Consider the following 15,659-nt stretch of genomic DNA (forward strand, 5'->3'; position numbering starts at 1 on the left):
ACTTCAGCTTAGACGCGTACGCCCGTATGCCCCTAACCCGGCATTACTCGTCGACGGTGGGATTTAGGGCAGGTAAGGCTTGGGACGTCAAGGCAGCGGGCCAATGGGTCGGCGCGGGCGTGGCCGCGTGTGGTCGCACAGGAGCCAGGAGTTGCGTCGTGGGGTCGAGAATGGCTTCGGGTAGCCCGAACAGGTGTGAGCCCAGGTTCCTCTGATGAGACAATTCCCGTCGAGAGGAACGGGCCTGCCCAGTAGGTGCGAGTCAAGTGAACTTCCGGTGTGAGGCTGCAGCCCCGGAGAGGCTCTCCACCCCCAACGTGGTACGAAGCCCCCCTGCCGTTGTTGCTCTCCCGCTGTCACCAGCGTGTTGTAGCAACCAACTAGTCCTCTTCTTTTACTCCTTTCCCCATGTTACATCACCGACTGCACATGCCTCGCATGCCCGATGTTAACACCGCCGGCTAGCTTTCTTCAATTGGTGTAGGTGTTTTCGGGGCCGGGAAGATCACAGAAGTGTGCTGCCCGGGTCGGCTTCGTCTTTGTCAAGTGGACAGCGGCAGCGGCGCAGGGGGGACTGGAGAGGGAAGAATCGGTGAGGCGGCCACGGGCCTCGCGGACACCCGACGGCGGGCGCCGACGTCACAGCGCGGGCGAGCACCAGTTCTGCCTGCCACTGAGGCTTGCAGCAGGAAGCGGCGGTGTCGGAGTATCAGTCTGTATAGCGTCAAAGTCCTCGAGCTTCAGGTTGGTGAAGGTGACCGGACCCCCTGTGCGACCTGCGCGGGGGCCAGCCCGCAAAATCGGGTATGCTGCCTGGAGGCATCGACGGCCATATATATCCATCAACGTCGTTGCCTCTGACTGGGCATGAGAATCGTGGGATACTCACGGCAGCATTGAACCCGATGAGCACTTCAACTTGCACTCACTTGTTCCTCCCTTGTCACCCCGTCAACCCTTTTCGAAGCGCACGGTACACCATGTCCCCAAGCCCCGGTGAGAGCCACGCACAACATAAGCCAGCAAAGCGAAAGCGTAAGCGAGGCCCATAAACATGTTTTGGCTGCTTATGGTTGAGACAACACAACAAGTCGAGTGTCAAGGCCACTGGCTAAGCTTCAAACTCACACAGGAAACCGGGCAGTCTCAACTCTGACGCCAGCCCAGCTCGAGAGAAAGAGGGCCAATGACCGCGAGACGCAGAGGGCGATCCGGGCCAGGACCAGGGACTACATCACATACCTCGAGCAGGAGGTGGAGAAGCTCAAGATCCAGGAGGCGTCGAGCAAGACCGACGACGCCGCGGTCCGCCAGCTGGTCCAGAAGAACAAGGCCCTGCAGGATGAAATTGCTCGGCTACGGCAGGAACTCTCGGCGAGCGTGACGCCGACTACTCTTGCGTTCCCACCGCGGCCCGTCGAACATGCCGCAGCCGGCCCTAGCATGAGCGCTTTTGCCAACAACAGTCCCGACTGGGAGGACAGTCTCATCACGCGGACTGAGAGTGTCTCTGCCTGGGGGTCCATGACTTCGCTATCGTCGCTGGCGCCGCCGCCAGACACATCGAGCGGCGGCGGCATTGGGGTCCAGCAGGCCGGGCCGAGCCGTCAGTACGTCGGCCTGCCCACCTGCAGCAACTGCAACCGGTGCGTTTCTGGGATCCAAGTCGTCCACGCGCCCGTCACCGCGTCACTCACGACGGGGTCGTTCCCGCCGGAGACTGTCATCTGCGAGGACTGCCTACACGTGCTTCACAACCAGGGAGGGCTAGGGTCGTATAATGTCGTTAGGCGGGGTATCTGACGTGGCATCATGGACTGGATATATACAAATAGCGGGATCACAGCACAGCGTTTGACCCAAGCCCCCTATCGTCATAACGTCCCGTGGAGCAAGCGTCCGACCAGGAGCGAAACGCCTGCGTACACGGCAGCGGTGACAACCGTCTGGCCGTCCAGGGTCCCGTGTCTCGGTGACGCTGTGGACTCGGTATAGACTCGGTAGCCTTCGCCAGAGGCGCCGCTCATGTAAGTCTTGATGTCTGGACTTGCAGGGTAGGAGTCCTTGTTGAAGGTGGAGTTGAGCGTCACGGCGCCGACCACATCCCCAGTTTCCAGACGGATGTGCGTGTCCACCGAGAGCTCCCTGAGCTTATCCAGCGACACGAGGATCTGCCTCCCGCCGCGGGCCCAATCCCCGTAGCCGCCGTAGCCAGAGTGCTGGCCGTAGCACAGGTTGATGCCGTTGCCCCTGACCGTCATGCCGGGTAGCAGCGCGTCCCACTTGTAGCACCACGAGTTGGCGTGGTCGTGGCCGTAGAAGAGCCCGACGAGGCCCTCGGTCGCGGCGAGGGCGCGCATAAACGGCACGTCCTGCCCGCCGTACGTGCACGTCCCGTCCTGGCGGCCGTCGGCGCACCAGCCCTCGCCCTGCTCCACCACCTCCTCCTCGTTGATGCCCGGCTGGTAGTTGGAGTCGACGCCCTCCTCGGACTGCAGCGCGCCCGTGGCGTTGATGGGGATGTGCACGAAGGCGAGCGAGGGGATCACCCGCCCGCCGTGCGCGCGCGTGATGTTGGCGCGCGTCGCGTTGAACCACGACACGACGCTGCCGTCGACCCAGTTGGGCTGCGGCCCGCCCTGGTAGTAGAAGCCGCCGCGCGAGTCGAAGAACCAGAGCAGCAGCTCGGGCGCGCACTCACTCGCGCTCGCGTCCCCGCTGCCGTTGCTGCAGTCCGCGGCGTACACGGGGAGGTAGTAGTTTGTGGTGCCCGAGCTGTTGGCGTGCACCATCTTTTGCGTGCGGCAGCCGGTGAAGTTGCGCTCGCGCTTGAGGATGTCGTCGCCGTTGATGTTGGGCTGGTGGTCGTGGTTGCCGTACGTCGAGGCCCATGTGAGCTGGCGCTCGACGATGGGGCCGACGACCTGGTCGACGTAGTGGGTGCTGTTGTCGCGGTACGTGCTGTCGCCGTTGATGAGGTCCCCGTTGAGGACGACCAGATCCGGGCGTTCCGCGTCGAGCACGGCGCCCAGGACCCGGACCGAGTTGCGGTCCTGCGCGGGGCCGTCGCCGGCTTGGTCTATAGTGCGTGTGTGTCTCAGTATCAGCTTCAGCCACTCACTATCAGAAACGCCAGCAGCCCAGCACCGTCGCCCACACAGACGGATGCTCGGCACGAGGGGGGGAGACACCACCGGGCGAATGAGTGTAAGTGAGTGATGGGGGGCGACGACAACGTACCTTCGCCAAAGTGAAGATCTGAAAAGACGGACAGGTGAAAGGTGCCGTTGTCACGGAACCGGAGCGGCGGCGGGGGATCGGCCGCGGCACGAGGCAGCACGGCGGCAGCTGCGGCTTGATGGGACAGGCCGGCAGCCAGCGCGGCCACGAGGAGGAGGACTCTTTGACATGTTCGCGGCGGAGGCGGCAGTATCATGATGCCGACAGGGCGAAACAAGCTGGTAGGCTACTGTATGCCTTCATGTTTGAGGGCTCCCCACAGGTGGCGGACGGGTCGTCGCCGCTGCTCTTATAAGACGAGAGAGACTGCTGCCAGACGCGCAGGCCGTGAGCTTGCCGTGTGAAACGCCAAGACCGTTGATGGCACCGGGCCCAGTGCTCTCTCTTGTATCGATGACGAAGCTTTCCGGAGCATCCAGAGTGGCGGAGCGCAGCGAGCGAGCGAGCGAGGGGGGGCCCGACCCGACTCGACCGACCGCTCGCGGCATTCCGTACTCATTGCATCGCAGAGTTCGGGAGCGGGAAGGGGTGCGGGAGGGTACTGCTTCGAAGGGGAAGGGTAGGGGAGGGTTAGGGTGGGAGCCGACCGAGTGCATCTCCATTCTCGAGAGCAAGGGAGCCCCCAGCCCAGCCCAGCCCCAGCTCGGGCCGGATGCACTCAGATAGTAGCCCATCAGACCAGGTCAGGCCAGGCCAGACGGACGAAACGAGTAGGCATCAATGCCAAGAGCGATCCGGGGGTCAAGGCATTGTGCCGCCTCGCCACGCGTTCCCCATCCCATCCCATCCCATCGAGTCGAGGGCGGTGATATCCCCGGTGGCGTCAACGGTTCCAGTCTTGGCCTGCCGAGCCTCCCTCCGTCTCTCGCTCACCTTGCGGCACAGCTACAGTTACAGCTACAGGATAGGTCTTGGCATTCGAGCTGCGGAGAGAGAGAGCTCTTGGCAGTTTTCTTGGGGGAGGGATGGTACTGGACAGTAAAAAAAACAAAAAGAGCTCAGGCTAATGGCGGCCGGTCTTGGACAGCTTGGTAGTTGGGTCCGGAGATCGGGGGGGGAAGGGAGGGGAGCGGGCTCGCGCGGGAGTGGTGGAGGCTGAGACAGCAACGTTCAGCCACGGCGAAGCCCAATGCCGCACTTGGGTAGGTTGGTTTGGCGTGCGTGCCGGAGACAGCCCAGCCAACTTGCTAGCTAGCCAGCTAGCCGGCAAGAACGCTCTGACCTTGCTGGAGCAGCTGGCGCTGATGCTGGTGTCTGGTCCCTGCTGCTAACGGGCGGCGGTAGTTACAGGAGCGCGGTTGCTTGCAGAGCCCTTCATCAACCTCGTAGTTACGACGAGGTGAGCCGAATGTTTGTTGGCTCGGTGTGTGCACAGGGACGCAGCGGCTGCGGCTGCAAGTATCCCTGGTATCGCAACATGCAAGGTGTAGTCGCCTCATCGCGTTGTTAGACGCCGTCGACTACACCCTCAATAATCCATTACTAACCCAGAATGCCAAGACCGCAAAGCGCCTTCAGCCTGTGAGACGGAGCGCGCGCATGCCAAGAAACTGTCGTGACCGGGCGGAGCGGCGAAGCTACAGCTTGGACTCGTCATGGACGTGACGTGTGTGTGGCCTGGGCGCGGCGGCACAGCAACGGCTAGGAGACAGTTACTGAGGAGTAAACTTGGTTATCGCGCCGCGGATAGTAACGTGCTGGGCGAGGCAGTTACTCCGGCCGTGGTCGCAACGAAGAGGGACCCAACTGCCGGTGGGAGAGACCCGCTTGAATGGAGACGCGCATCTCTCTCTTGCATCAGCAACACCAGCAGCACCTTTCTTGCAGGGGGCAGGATTGGAGGGGACCCCCCCGACCCAGGCTGTCGGAGGTAACGAGTCACGCGACGGCCCAAACTCCGTCTCTCCAAACGGTGTGCAGCTCCGTGGCATTGAGGGTCTCTTGGGGTCCTCTCTGTATGCAGGGAAAGGCCTACGAGTACTAACAACGTGATCCCAGCCCTTGCCGGTGCTGCAAGCTGCAACGCGTTCCGTCTCCGATTGGGCTGAGGTTATCTTGGCACATCTCGGCGTTGGGTTCCATCGATCCATCGCCGACGGCGAGCTACCATTTCAATTGCCAATATTTGACCCCACGGCGCAATGCTTAACTCCGGACTCTGTTGCTCCGAAACATTTGCGATTTCAAAACGGTGATGATTAAATCCGTGAGAAAGAGCGGCAGTACTGTACACATGCAGGATCCCGCCGCTTCCCCTTCCGCGTCATCCTTTTTCTTCCTCCCTCCCCATCCAAGAGGCCTCCCAAGCATATCATCCATATACGCACACATGCAGAAACTCATGGTGTCGACTGTCGGATGAGAATAAGCCCCCCTCCCCGCCTGGTATCGTAACAATTGGTTCTCTTGCTGTGCCCGCCCGCCCGTACCTCGACCGCCCTCGTCTAATCGATCAATTGATCTCAACCCATGCTCGAGCGAGCAAGTCGACTTATCTGTGAGCATTGGCGCAGGTCCGGCGTTCAGCCATCAGGTGGATTGGATTGGTCCTGGCCTTGCAGCTGACCACCGCGCCGCCGTCAACTTAAGAACCCTCCTTCTCTCCCCTTTCTACCTCTCCTCTTCAATCAAATCTGAAAGGCGCCCAGGACAACGGCCGAGAAGAGCGTCGCCCCGACGACAACACCGCTCAGGCTGACACCGCCCTGCGGCCGCACAGCGGGCGCCGCGGAATCGGACTTGGTCGGGCTCGCGCTGCCAGCGCTGCCGCTATCCGTCGCGGACCCGGTCGTCGACGCGCCGGCGACGACCGACGCCGAAGCCGTGGCGTCGATATTGCCGGCGCCCGTCTCGGTGGCCGTGGCCGTCGTGTTGCCGCGGCAGAAAACGCTGTTCCAGGGCGCCTTGGCCTTATACAAGCAGTCGGTGAGGTCGCCGATGCTCTGGCCCTGCGCGAGGCAGTACAGCCCGCACTTGTTGTAGTAGCTCACCACCTGCGCGCCCTTGCAGCAGCTCTTCATCAGGTTGACGTTGTTGTCGGAGAAGGGCATCGCGCACGAGGCGTCGTCCGTCGGCGGGTCGTAGAGGTTGTGGCATGACGCGGTGGGCGAGGCCGTCGCCGGCGCGACGGTGGTGGTTGTGGTCGACAGCGACGTCATGATGAAAGGTAGGTAGGTTGACGCTGGCTGTATAATGTAGATGGCTCTTTTCACGGACAGTCTTTCGATCTGGTTCTTTTTGTTTTCCGCTGAGAATCGACACAAGAAGAACTCAGTCAAAGGGACTCTTGAGAGATGGACGGCCAGGCCCATCAATGCTTAATATATGCTGGCCATGCAAAACTTCTATTCTTGGCGGAACGGGGGGCCAAGTCTCGTATTCCTGATCCGTGCCGCTTTTTCTTTTGCCCGCGTGCCGGGTGAAACAAACAATGTCCATGGCTTAGACAGGTGTTTTGCAACTTTGCTTGTGCGACTGTTTCCCCTCGGCCGCCTCAGTGTGTCAAGCGGATGCCGGCATCAATCTCGAGACTGGTGATTGCTCCGTGCAACCTGAGCTATCCTCTCAACTTGCCCACTGCATATGAGGAACGGACTGACGAGCAATGCCCAGCCGCGCTCGATGCTGCTGACGTTGCGATGGAGAGCATAATAAGCACTGCTGAGCAGTGCCACGCGACCAGCTGCCAGGATCATTGCACCCGTTGGCTCAGTGATGATGACGCCCAGGTGGCGCGACCCCCGGGGGGCCGTGCAGAAGGAAGGGGCCACGCCTGCTTCGCCTTGGTTTTGTGCTCCGCCAGCGATCCATTTATACGACGCGCGACAGCTCATCGATCCACCGTCCCACTGCAGCTGCGCGCGCACTGCCTCAAGACCGCGCCGATGAGCCGGATCGAACAGGCGCCAACGGCGTGGAGGCAGATCTTTACAGGATGGTGGACCCACGAGTAAATATAGGAATCGGAAATGCCGATGTTTATGCCACTTCGTATATGGCCCATTAATGCGTTTTGCATGACTGGACGTTGACGTTCAATCACGTTTCCCGATTGGGAAAATTGCCCAATCTGGCGACGACAACCTCCGTGTCGGATATCAGCGCTCACAGCGTGTGCCCGTCGGGTAGACCGCGAAACGCCTGCAGGGCACATAAAGGAGTCACGAATGCCCCATGCCCCAAACGCCACCGGGCGGTATCATGAGTGTTTCCTGTCATCCCGTGGCGCAAGCTTGGACTTCACCCGCATATTGATGTCTCGAGTTGGATCTCCTGTTGCAAGGTCCCATGTGCCTGCTACTTTCTCACCAGAGCGGTTTCCGCTAATCGCAGGGCACAGTCGAATCACGTTGACATTACTCAATCTATATCGACGGAACCAAGGCTTGCAATTGAGACAAACTGCGCTGGTCGACATGAGGTGTCTCGCTGCCTGAGCGTGTCGGCGGTGCGCAACCCTGGGCGGTACTGTCACAGGGGAACACGTGTTCTACGTACAAAAGGAAACATCTTCTTGTAATCGGACCTGTTGAGCATTCCCCGGCTCGCGCGTAGAAACTTGCGTCCTACACCGTCGCACTTAAATATTCTTTCTCGGTTCAATGTTGTAGGGTGCCTATCGATATCAGCCTGACGCATTCACTGCATGCTGCTAGTACTAGTTGAGCTGACATCGTCGCCGAGTTCGCATCCAATCTTGCATGAGGCATACGAAGTGGCTATAAGACCCACAGAGCCGATTGGTGACGCATGCGATGCCTTGTCTACATATTGGGCGGTTTAATACCATGCACACGTGGCGCAGCTATGCTCCTGCATCAACTCGACCTTGCAGATTGTCTCTTGCCACCGTGATCAGGCATAAATAACCGAGTTGTGTATACGAACTTCACGTCTTGCATGTGAAGTGTCGCGCAAAAAATGAACCTGGTATGGGAGGGCACGACACCATGGCGGGTACGCAAAGGGTGCTTGAGACGGCTGGGTACGCAATTGCGCTGCGACTTGCAATTCGAGCACTGAACGCAAGCTGGGACGCCCAGCATGATATCCGTGACGGTGATACGCGCCACTCCTTTCTCCCTAGCTCCAGGTATACAGCTCCAAATAGACTCATCGGGAAGAATGAACATCTCAAGACACTTGCGCTCTTGTTAATCGCAAACAGTGTCACACACCTGGGAGCTACATTCATTTTTCTACCTTAAAGCTGTCATGGTTCATGCTACCTGCCCTACTTCAAAATTCGTCGGACAGTATGAACATCAAACGCGTTGTTTGCATCTTAAATGCAGTGACTTTGGGGACAGCAGCTACCCTCGAGGAGGCGACGGCAATGGCATTCCGTCACAACGAGAGAGCCAGAGGCGTGAGTGGGCAACAATTGCCCAGCCACCAGACGCTAGAGGGTCAAAGCACTGATCCAGCAGACAGAGATGCTCCTACGTCAAGCAAGAGTGTATCATTTTCACGGCAAGAGTTGCCCCGCATCTAAGAAAGCAAGGGGAGTTTTACGTGGCGTTTGGAGAGCGGACGATTGATTGCCCAGAAACGCCTTGGGCCATGGTGAGTATATCAAGTAGCCTCGGCTGGGCCTGTGATCAAGATGCAGTGTGCTAATGTGCCTGGACACATAGTGCGATGAACCGGGTGGCAAGGGTAGGTACTGTATGGTGTCTCCCTACAACATCCAGGATGCAGTCTGTGGGCTGGATAGTTTCAATCACCCTTCCGGCGAAGACTGTTAGTCGACCGATGGGAGGAAACGCGTTGGGAACGTCGGCAGCGGTAGAGATAGGAGCAACGAGGGGCAGAATTTGCGTAGATTGGCAACATCAGTCTAAGTATCACGACACGGTATTGACAATCACGTATCTATTAGTTTCTTAAGATAATATCCAGATTTTATAGCGTTTCAGTTACATACACAGGCGCTCCACCCAACTGCCACATCCTCACCTGCCATTCCAGTGACTTGCTTCCGCAGAATAAAATAGCCACGCTGTCCGCCACCTGTTTGACTCCCTGGTCGAGGTCTTCCCGGCGCATTCTTCTCTGCAGGAATTCCACGTGAACGTTATCTTGCGAGTTCAGTGTCTCCAATTGATTGCCCTGGGGAGTGCCCGCGCCTTCAAGGCTTTCACGATCGCCCTCGAGCCAATCTCGGCCGGTAACGAAAATGCGAATAGACAACCACTCATTATGATTCAACCAGTTTGAACGCAGCAAATACCTCACAACAGGCAGTTCCTCATGATTGATGCTCCATAAAAGGCTGGCTCTCCGCTTCCATTCGCTGCACGATCCCATGTAAGGGAAAGCGGCGATGCCTATGCCGCCCGCGACGCAGGTCAACCGCCCATCTCCGTCAATGACATCTGCAGGAAACCCTCCGCCGATGCCAACAACAGCGGCGGTCAACGGGCCATGACGCCGTGGGAGACCCAAGAGACTGGTAATCCGGCCATTTCTGACCAGCACTGACACCGATGCTCTTGGTCTGGCACCATGTTGTAGATTGCAGATGGTAAACGTGAGCTGGCGATCATGCTCGTCGAAGGCTGTTTGTCCGTAGATAGGATCAAGATCCGGCGGAAACTGTAAAGTGATGGACTGAGAAGGTCGCAGCTTCCGCAAGGAGATGGAGTCTTTTGAGACCGAAAACGTGTGGACGCTGGTGTATGGTGTCAACCGAAGCGCTGATTCTAAGACAAGGGTCTCATTGCTGCACCCGTGTTCGAGTATCATTGTGAGGGGTTGATGCAACTTCTCCATTGAATGGGACGAGCAACAAATGAAACACCATCAAGGCCCGAAGAGAATACCCGCTGCTCTGCCCATTTGCTCGGTTGTACTGCCTTTGGGCCTCGATTCATTCGAACACCCGGTATCTTGGGGCTTGAGTCTGGAGGCGGAACCGCCGTCGGCGCCACGATGATCGCGCGGCGGTTCCGTCTAACGAACGTCTGCCCAGTGGTCATTCGACAAAGGCCCCTCACTCTGGTCGCACTAAATTGCACTATTGAGGGCTGGGCGTCCGTCAAGCGTCTCCTGACAAGTGGGACCTTTCAGGTCAGCTCATCACTTCACAAGTCCAACCAAGTGATTTGACGGAGCCTTCGACTTTAACGCAGTAGAAGAAACACATGACGGCTTTCGCAAACAGTAACACTGGTACCTGGAATAATAATGGATCTCTGTCCCTGTACTCAACATCACATCTTATTGCACTGGTGAACTATGTTTGGCAACTGTTTGGCTTGTTGAGTGCTTTCTTGGTGAACCCCCGCCAATGCCAATGGAAGTGCGCCTCGATGGCCTCACAATTTGGGCACCTGGATCAGGTTCTATCACGAATAAAAGCAAAACTTCCCGTCTTATTCACTCTGGGTAGAATTGTGGTACAACTGTCCAGTAATTGACGACGAAGAAAAGACGATGCCTTTCCCGAGTCTTAACAAGCCGACCGCCACGTGACCACTAACATGATGAGCGAACATGGGTCCACCGGCCTGTATCCTATGAGGCCCGTCAGCTCCTCACAACTTCACCGGTGCAAACGATCACAGCTGCAAGCCGCGGAATTAATCTCAAGCCCGCCACAATGTGCTGCCGGCGCCAAAGGCAGCCCCAGCATGGAGTCCTCATTTTATGTACAGCATGGCACTCAACAACGAATTCAGAGGCATGCTGACGTAGTCCAGACGATAAGCGCATGCAACCGATGTCGCAGGCGTAAAGCCAAATGCGACCCTGGTAAGCGCTGTGCTGTCATCTGCGATTTGTTCTCTGACAACAGCCGTAAAGGTATACCATCTTGCGCCCCGTGCCAGAATACGAACTCAATTTGCGAGTATACCGATTCGCGGACCAAGCAGTCCTACCCCAGAGTGTACATCGATGAACTTGAGGAGCGTGTCGCTCATCTCCAGGCCAAGATCGAACAGCTGGGTCGGACTGCCACGGAGGATTCCCAGAATGGCACCCCAAATGAATTATCCGCTAGGCCTGGTAATGAGACAAGTATTGACCGACCGCATCCAGACTTGGTCCATCTGGAAGCAGGCGGTGATGCACATTTCCTTGGGACGTCAAGCGGTAAGTCGACGCGCTCGTTTGGCAGTATCTCGGCGCCGCTGACAGTGACAACAGGGATGTATCTCGCTCGATCGGTATTACAATCCGCGGGTCAGGGTCGTATAGACTTCACTGCTGGCGAGTCCCGCAGCCTGTCGGAAGATTCGCAGCAGGGAGCCGATGGGGACCTTGCGAGTGACTCTGACCTTCACCATGGCCATTACCCGCTGCCTCCAAGAGCAACCGTTGAAGGCCTCGTAGAGGTCTTCTTCGCCCAACTTCAGATTCAGTACCCAATCCTCGCCCCTGACGAGTTCAACGAAGCAGTATCACAACTTTACGACCAGCACGAATCAGGGCAGCGTCACGCCGAAGATCCTTTCACGGCTTTCATGCTAAGCATGGTTCTCTCTATCGCCCTCCTCCTAGTTTCACACAAGAGTGCTCAGTCGCGCACGATGTCAGAGGGCTACAGACTACATGCCATGTCACAGCTCAGTTCAATCATGCAAATCAGGCACTACCGCACTCTTCAATGCCTACTACTTCTCTTGCTATCATCAATTCTCAACTCCAAGTCTGCGCCGATGTGGTACATTTCTGGTCTCTGTATGCGAATGTGCATTGACCTTGGCTTCCATTCCGAGCGCACGATAGACCAAGCGGTCCCCGGCCAGGCAGCCTTGGTGACCAAGGACACGAAACGTAGGCTCTTCTGGGTAACATACTCATTAGACCGCGCTCTGGCGACGACGCTTGGCCGACCATTCTTTATAAACGACGACGAAATCGACGTGGAGCTCCCAGAGACGCCGTTTTTGCAAATGGCGAGATCCAAATCGGCTCACTGGTTGAGGTTGCAACGTCTTCAGAGCGAAATAGTCAGCCTAGTTTACGCCCCGTCTGCTCTGACGGCTCATCCGACTGCTGAAGTAGCAGGAGTCGCGACTTGGCCGGCAGATATAACTGCACGACTCACCGCATGGGATGAAGAAGCTCAAGTCCTGGCCGATGCGAACGGCCACAACACGGAATGGTGGCGGTACTACTATCACAACGCTTTGCTGATGCTTCATCGGCCTCTCTCAAGAAGCTCACTGGCTTCGTCTGACTCATCGATGGTCTCATACACGGCAGCCAAGTACATGGTGCACCATTCATTCATTGGTGTTCACAAGAACCTCGCAAACTTCACGTGGCTAGACCTGCACACGCAGCTGACATGCGGTCTCACTTTACTCTTCCTTGTGTTAAACGACTCAGTGGTCAGGGCCGAAGCTCAAAAGGACTGGCTGTCCTTCAAAAGCTGTATAGTCGAGTGGGAAGCAGTACTGGAGAGACTGGGAACTCGTTGGGGTCGGATGCGAAGAGCCAAGCAGGTCTTGACCAAAATCGCAGACGCAGCATTGGATATCGTGGAAGGGCGGGTTAGAACGAGCGCATTGCGGCAAGCTCGATGGCAGCCCAGCAACGGGGAGGTCAGTTCCAGACAAGAGTCTGACACACCTGTCTTCTCGAGTCCACGGCGCGGCTCGTCATCGTCGAGACTCTTCCAAGCCGACCCTTCGAAATCCGACGAGCGTCTCAGGACTACTCAAGCGATTGCAAACAACCCCGACATGTCAGGGCCAACATCCTCACGGCCCACTATGGATGCCGCATCTACCTGGCGAGGGTCGAACTCATTCATGCCAGACTTTGTGCGGTCCGACGAGCCTTGGCAAGATTCACGGCATCAGCAAGCGTTCAGTGCCGCTAACGAGACGTTTACCCTTGGCTATATGTTGGCAGATGACGCCTGGCAAGAGGCTGGCGACGTAGAGGCGAGCCAGACATACGTTGGGGGCTTTGATCACATTCCGCTTGGCCTCGACTCGTTTGGGCTTGACTTCCCGGCACCCATGGCGGTGCCAATGGATACAGCGATCACAGACAGCGTGTTGAACTTTTTGGAGCCAGTGGACTTCTCGGATTGCGGGAACCAGGCGAGTCAAGACGACCCGCCAACAAATTAGCCACCACATAACTCAATATGATTCTTCAGATTTGGTACGAAAGTCCAAGTAGTTCCAATCAAGGCGTGCCACAACAACACATGGTCAGTCTCTATGCCCTATGGGAAGCCTCAATCTCAACGTTCTCCACCTCGTGCTTTTCGTCAAGTCTCGCCTTTGGACCAGTCCCGGACTCAGCATGTAGGTTGCTGTTGCCGAAGTGAGAGTCAATTTCCTCCAGGGTGAGCCCTTTCGTCTCTGGGTACATTGTGTACACGAGGACAATGGAGAAGAGATTAAAGGTCATAAAGACGAAGAAGGTCTTTGGTCCAATGTTTGCCACGGCAACGGGCCAGACTTGAGTGACGATGATCGATCCGAGAGAGCCACCGGAGGCCGCGATTCCAAGCCCCTTGGCACGGACATGAACGGGAAAGATCTGCCACTCTGTTAATGTCGAGACACGTATAGAAGCATGGGCCTGGGTCGTGGGGGCATTGGAATATACCTCTGCAGCATATGTCCAGGCAGTAGGCCCGAATCCAATCGAGTAGCCGAGAGAGAAGAAGAAGATGAAGAAAATGCAGGTATAGGAGGCTGCAGTATTCGAACCATCGGGGTATATGGTCTGCAACGCGCCGTTGATCTACAAGATTTGACTTGTGAGTAACATGAGGCGTGTGGGGCGGATTGTCACATTGATCAAGCTCACCATGAGACTGAACGCCATGATGATGGCGCCAATGCCGAGTGAATGACGACGCCCTATGCGATCGACGAGGAAGAATGCGAGGATCACGCAAAAAGCTGTGAAAGTGCCATCGATGCCGCTGGCTAGGAGGCTGATGGATTCGGAGGCACCCGCGGCGCGAAAGTTCGTGGGTAAGTAATACCTAGTCATATATCTGAGCGTGCTGTATCTCACGAGATGGCCGTACTGGCGACGTTACGTACCGAATGCCGCCTGCACCACTCATCTGCTGCAGGAACTGCAGTGCCCAGGCACGCCACAAGCGAGCCCACAGGGCTTTGTTCGTGACAAACACCTTGGCGTTGGTGATGCTGTTCTCTCTGTTCCATAGGATGCTGGAGCGGATTTCCTCAAGCTCCGACTGCACCTCTTCGACATTGTCTCTGCCTCGCAGGGCAGAGAGTGACTTGACTGCGGCTTCATCCAAGTCATGCTCCAAAAGCCATCGAGGGCTAGCAGCTTCCGTGTCAGTTACTGGTGAACGACCGGGGTGGAAGGGGGACCGAACCTTTCATGGAGGAAAGGGGCACCGATGCAGAAAACGAGCGCCGGGATGAACTGCATTACAATGCTGAGCCGCCACTCCAACTCGACACCACGTTTTGTGTTCCAGAAACTGTAGCCGTAGCCCGTCCAGAAGGCGATAGCAATGCTGAGTATCCAAGTCAGTAGGCATCTTCAATGCCGCCTAAAACATACAGGGCACTTACCCAAATGCCTATGTTCGTTGTTAGTATGCGCTTCTTGGCTGTGACGGAGGCATTTAAAGTTGGGTTGCTTACGATTCCGGTCTGATTCAATGCGAGAATTGCACCTCGGTGCCGGGCCGGGCTGATCTCAGACAGATATAGCGGCACGGCGGTGGACACGACGCTCGTGCCAACTCCGGCGATGAACCTCCCCACGATCATCATCGCCAGGTGGACGGCCCCGGCTTGAAGCGCAGCGCCCAACGACAGTACAGCCACGCCGGCAACGCCCGCCCATCGTCGTCCAAGTCGATCGTTTACCGGCCCGGCCAAGGCCGCGTATGATAGCCAGCCACCTGCATTCACTTAGCACTGCTTGGGCCATTGAAGAGCCTTCGAAACATACCGACGGCGAATATGGCAGTGATGAGGCCCGTCTCGCTGGAGCTGGGATGGTGAAGGGCGTCTTTAAAGCCTGGGGCCACAAACACGGTGGACAAGATGCCAATATCATAGCTGTTTAGTCCAGTGGTTAGGGCACATGGCTATGCGTTGCGATTGCGGGACAGGAATGGAGTCTGCGCACCCCCAGAAAATGGATCCCATGGAGAAGCACGCCGCCGCCAGGCTGGCGTACCAGGTGAGAGCGCCACTGGTCTGCTCGGCCATGGTGATCCGCAACCTGTTCGAGTCTGATATGAAGTTGAGCGCGCCCGAGATGCTGGGCTAGGTGGAGCAAGGTGAACGTCGGGGCATGAGGCGTCTGTTGCTATCACGATAACCGAGCCTCAGCAGTCTGCGTTCGATATATATGTCGTCGCTTACGAGGAACCATCATGCCGTTCGTGTCGTTGTCGACTTGTGGCGTCAAATGATCGAGGCTGGCATTTCGCGAGCGTACAGGGGCGA

At 57.3% G+C, this 15,659-nt stretch overlaps 4 protein-coding genes across 4 annotated transcripts; 1 reads left to right on the forward strand and 3 right to left on the reverse strand.

Annotated features, from left to right (window-relative positions):
- Nucleotides 1-980: 980 nt before the first annotated feature.
- On the forward strand, nucleotides 981-1,803 carry PLICBS_007788 (uncharacterized protein; the record flags this gene model as incomplete). The annotated part of the gene is made up of 2 exons (XM_065601242.1): nucleotides 981-1,035; nucleotides 1,133-1,803. 2 exons carry the CDS (start codon nucleotides 981-983, stop codon nucleotides 1,801-1,803), a joined length of 726 nt encoding a protein of 241 aa, XP_065457314.1.
- Nucleotides 1,804-1,874: 71 nt separating this feature from the next.
- PLICBS_007789 (uncharacterized protein) lies at nucleotides 1,875-3,436 on the reverse strand (the record flags this gene model as incomplete). The annotated part of the gene is made up of 2 exons (XM_018321256.2): nucleotides 1,875-3,079; nucleotides 3,241-3,436. 2 exons carry the CDS (start codon nucleotides 3,434-3,436, stop codon nucleotides 1,875-1,877), a joined length of 1,401 nt encoding a protein of 466 aa, XP_018181153.2.
- A 2,431-nt stretch (nucleotides 3,437-5,867) lies between these two features.
- PLICBS_007790 (uncharacterized protein) lies at nucleotides 5,868-6,398 on the reverse strand (the record flags this gene model as incomplete). The annotated part of the gene is made up of 1 exon (XM_018321258.2): nucleotides 5,868-6,398. One exon carries the CDS (start codon nucleotides 6,396-6,398, stop codon nucleotides 5,868-5,870), a length of 531 nt encoding a protein of 176 aa, XP_018181155.2.
- Nucleotides 6,399-13,422: 7,024 nt separating this feature from the next.
- On the reverse strand, nucleotides 13,423-15,419 carry PLICBS_007791 (uncharacterized protein; the record flags this gene model as incomplete). Its single annotated transcript, XM_065601243.1, has 8 exons — nucleotides 13,423-13,749; nucleotides 14,023-14,203; nucleotides 14,265-14,513; nucleotides 14,570-14,713; nucleotides 14,772-14,779; nucleotides 14,844-15,106; nucleotides 15,157-15,266; nucleotides 15,337-15,419. 8 exons carry the CDS (start codon nucleotides 15,417-15,419, stop codon nucleotides 13,423-13,425), a joined length of 1,365 nt encoding a protein of 454 aa, XP_065457315.1.
- Between the last annotated feature and the right edge of the window lie 240 nt (nucleotides 15,420-15,659).

This window comes from Purpureocillium lilacinum (genome assembly GCF_023168085.1).
Source record: "Purpureocillium lilacinum CBS 284.36 DNA, scaffold_5, whole genome shotgun sequence".
NCBI lineage: Eukaryota > Fungi > Ascomycota > Sordariomycetes > Hypocreales > Ophiocordycipitaceae > Purpureocillium > Purpureocillium lilacinum.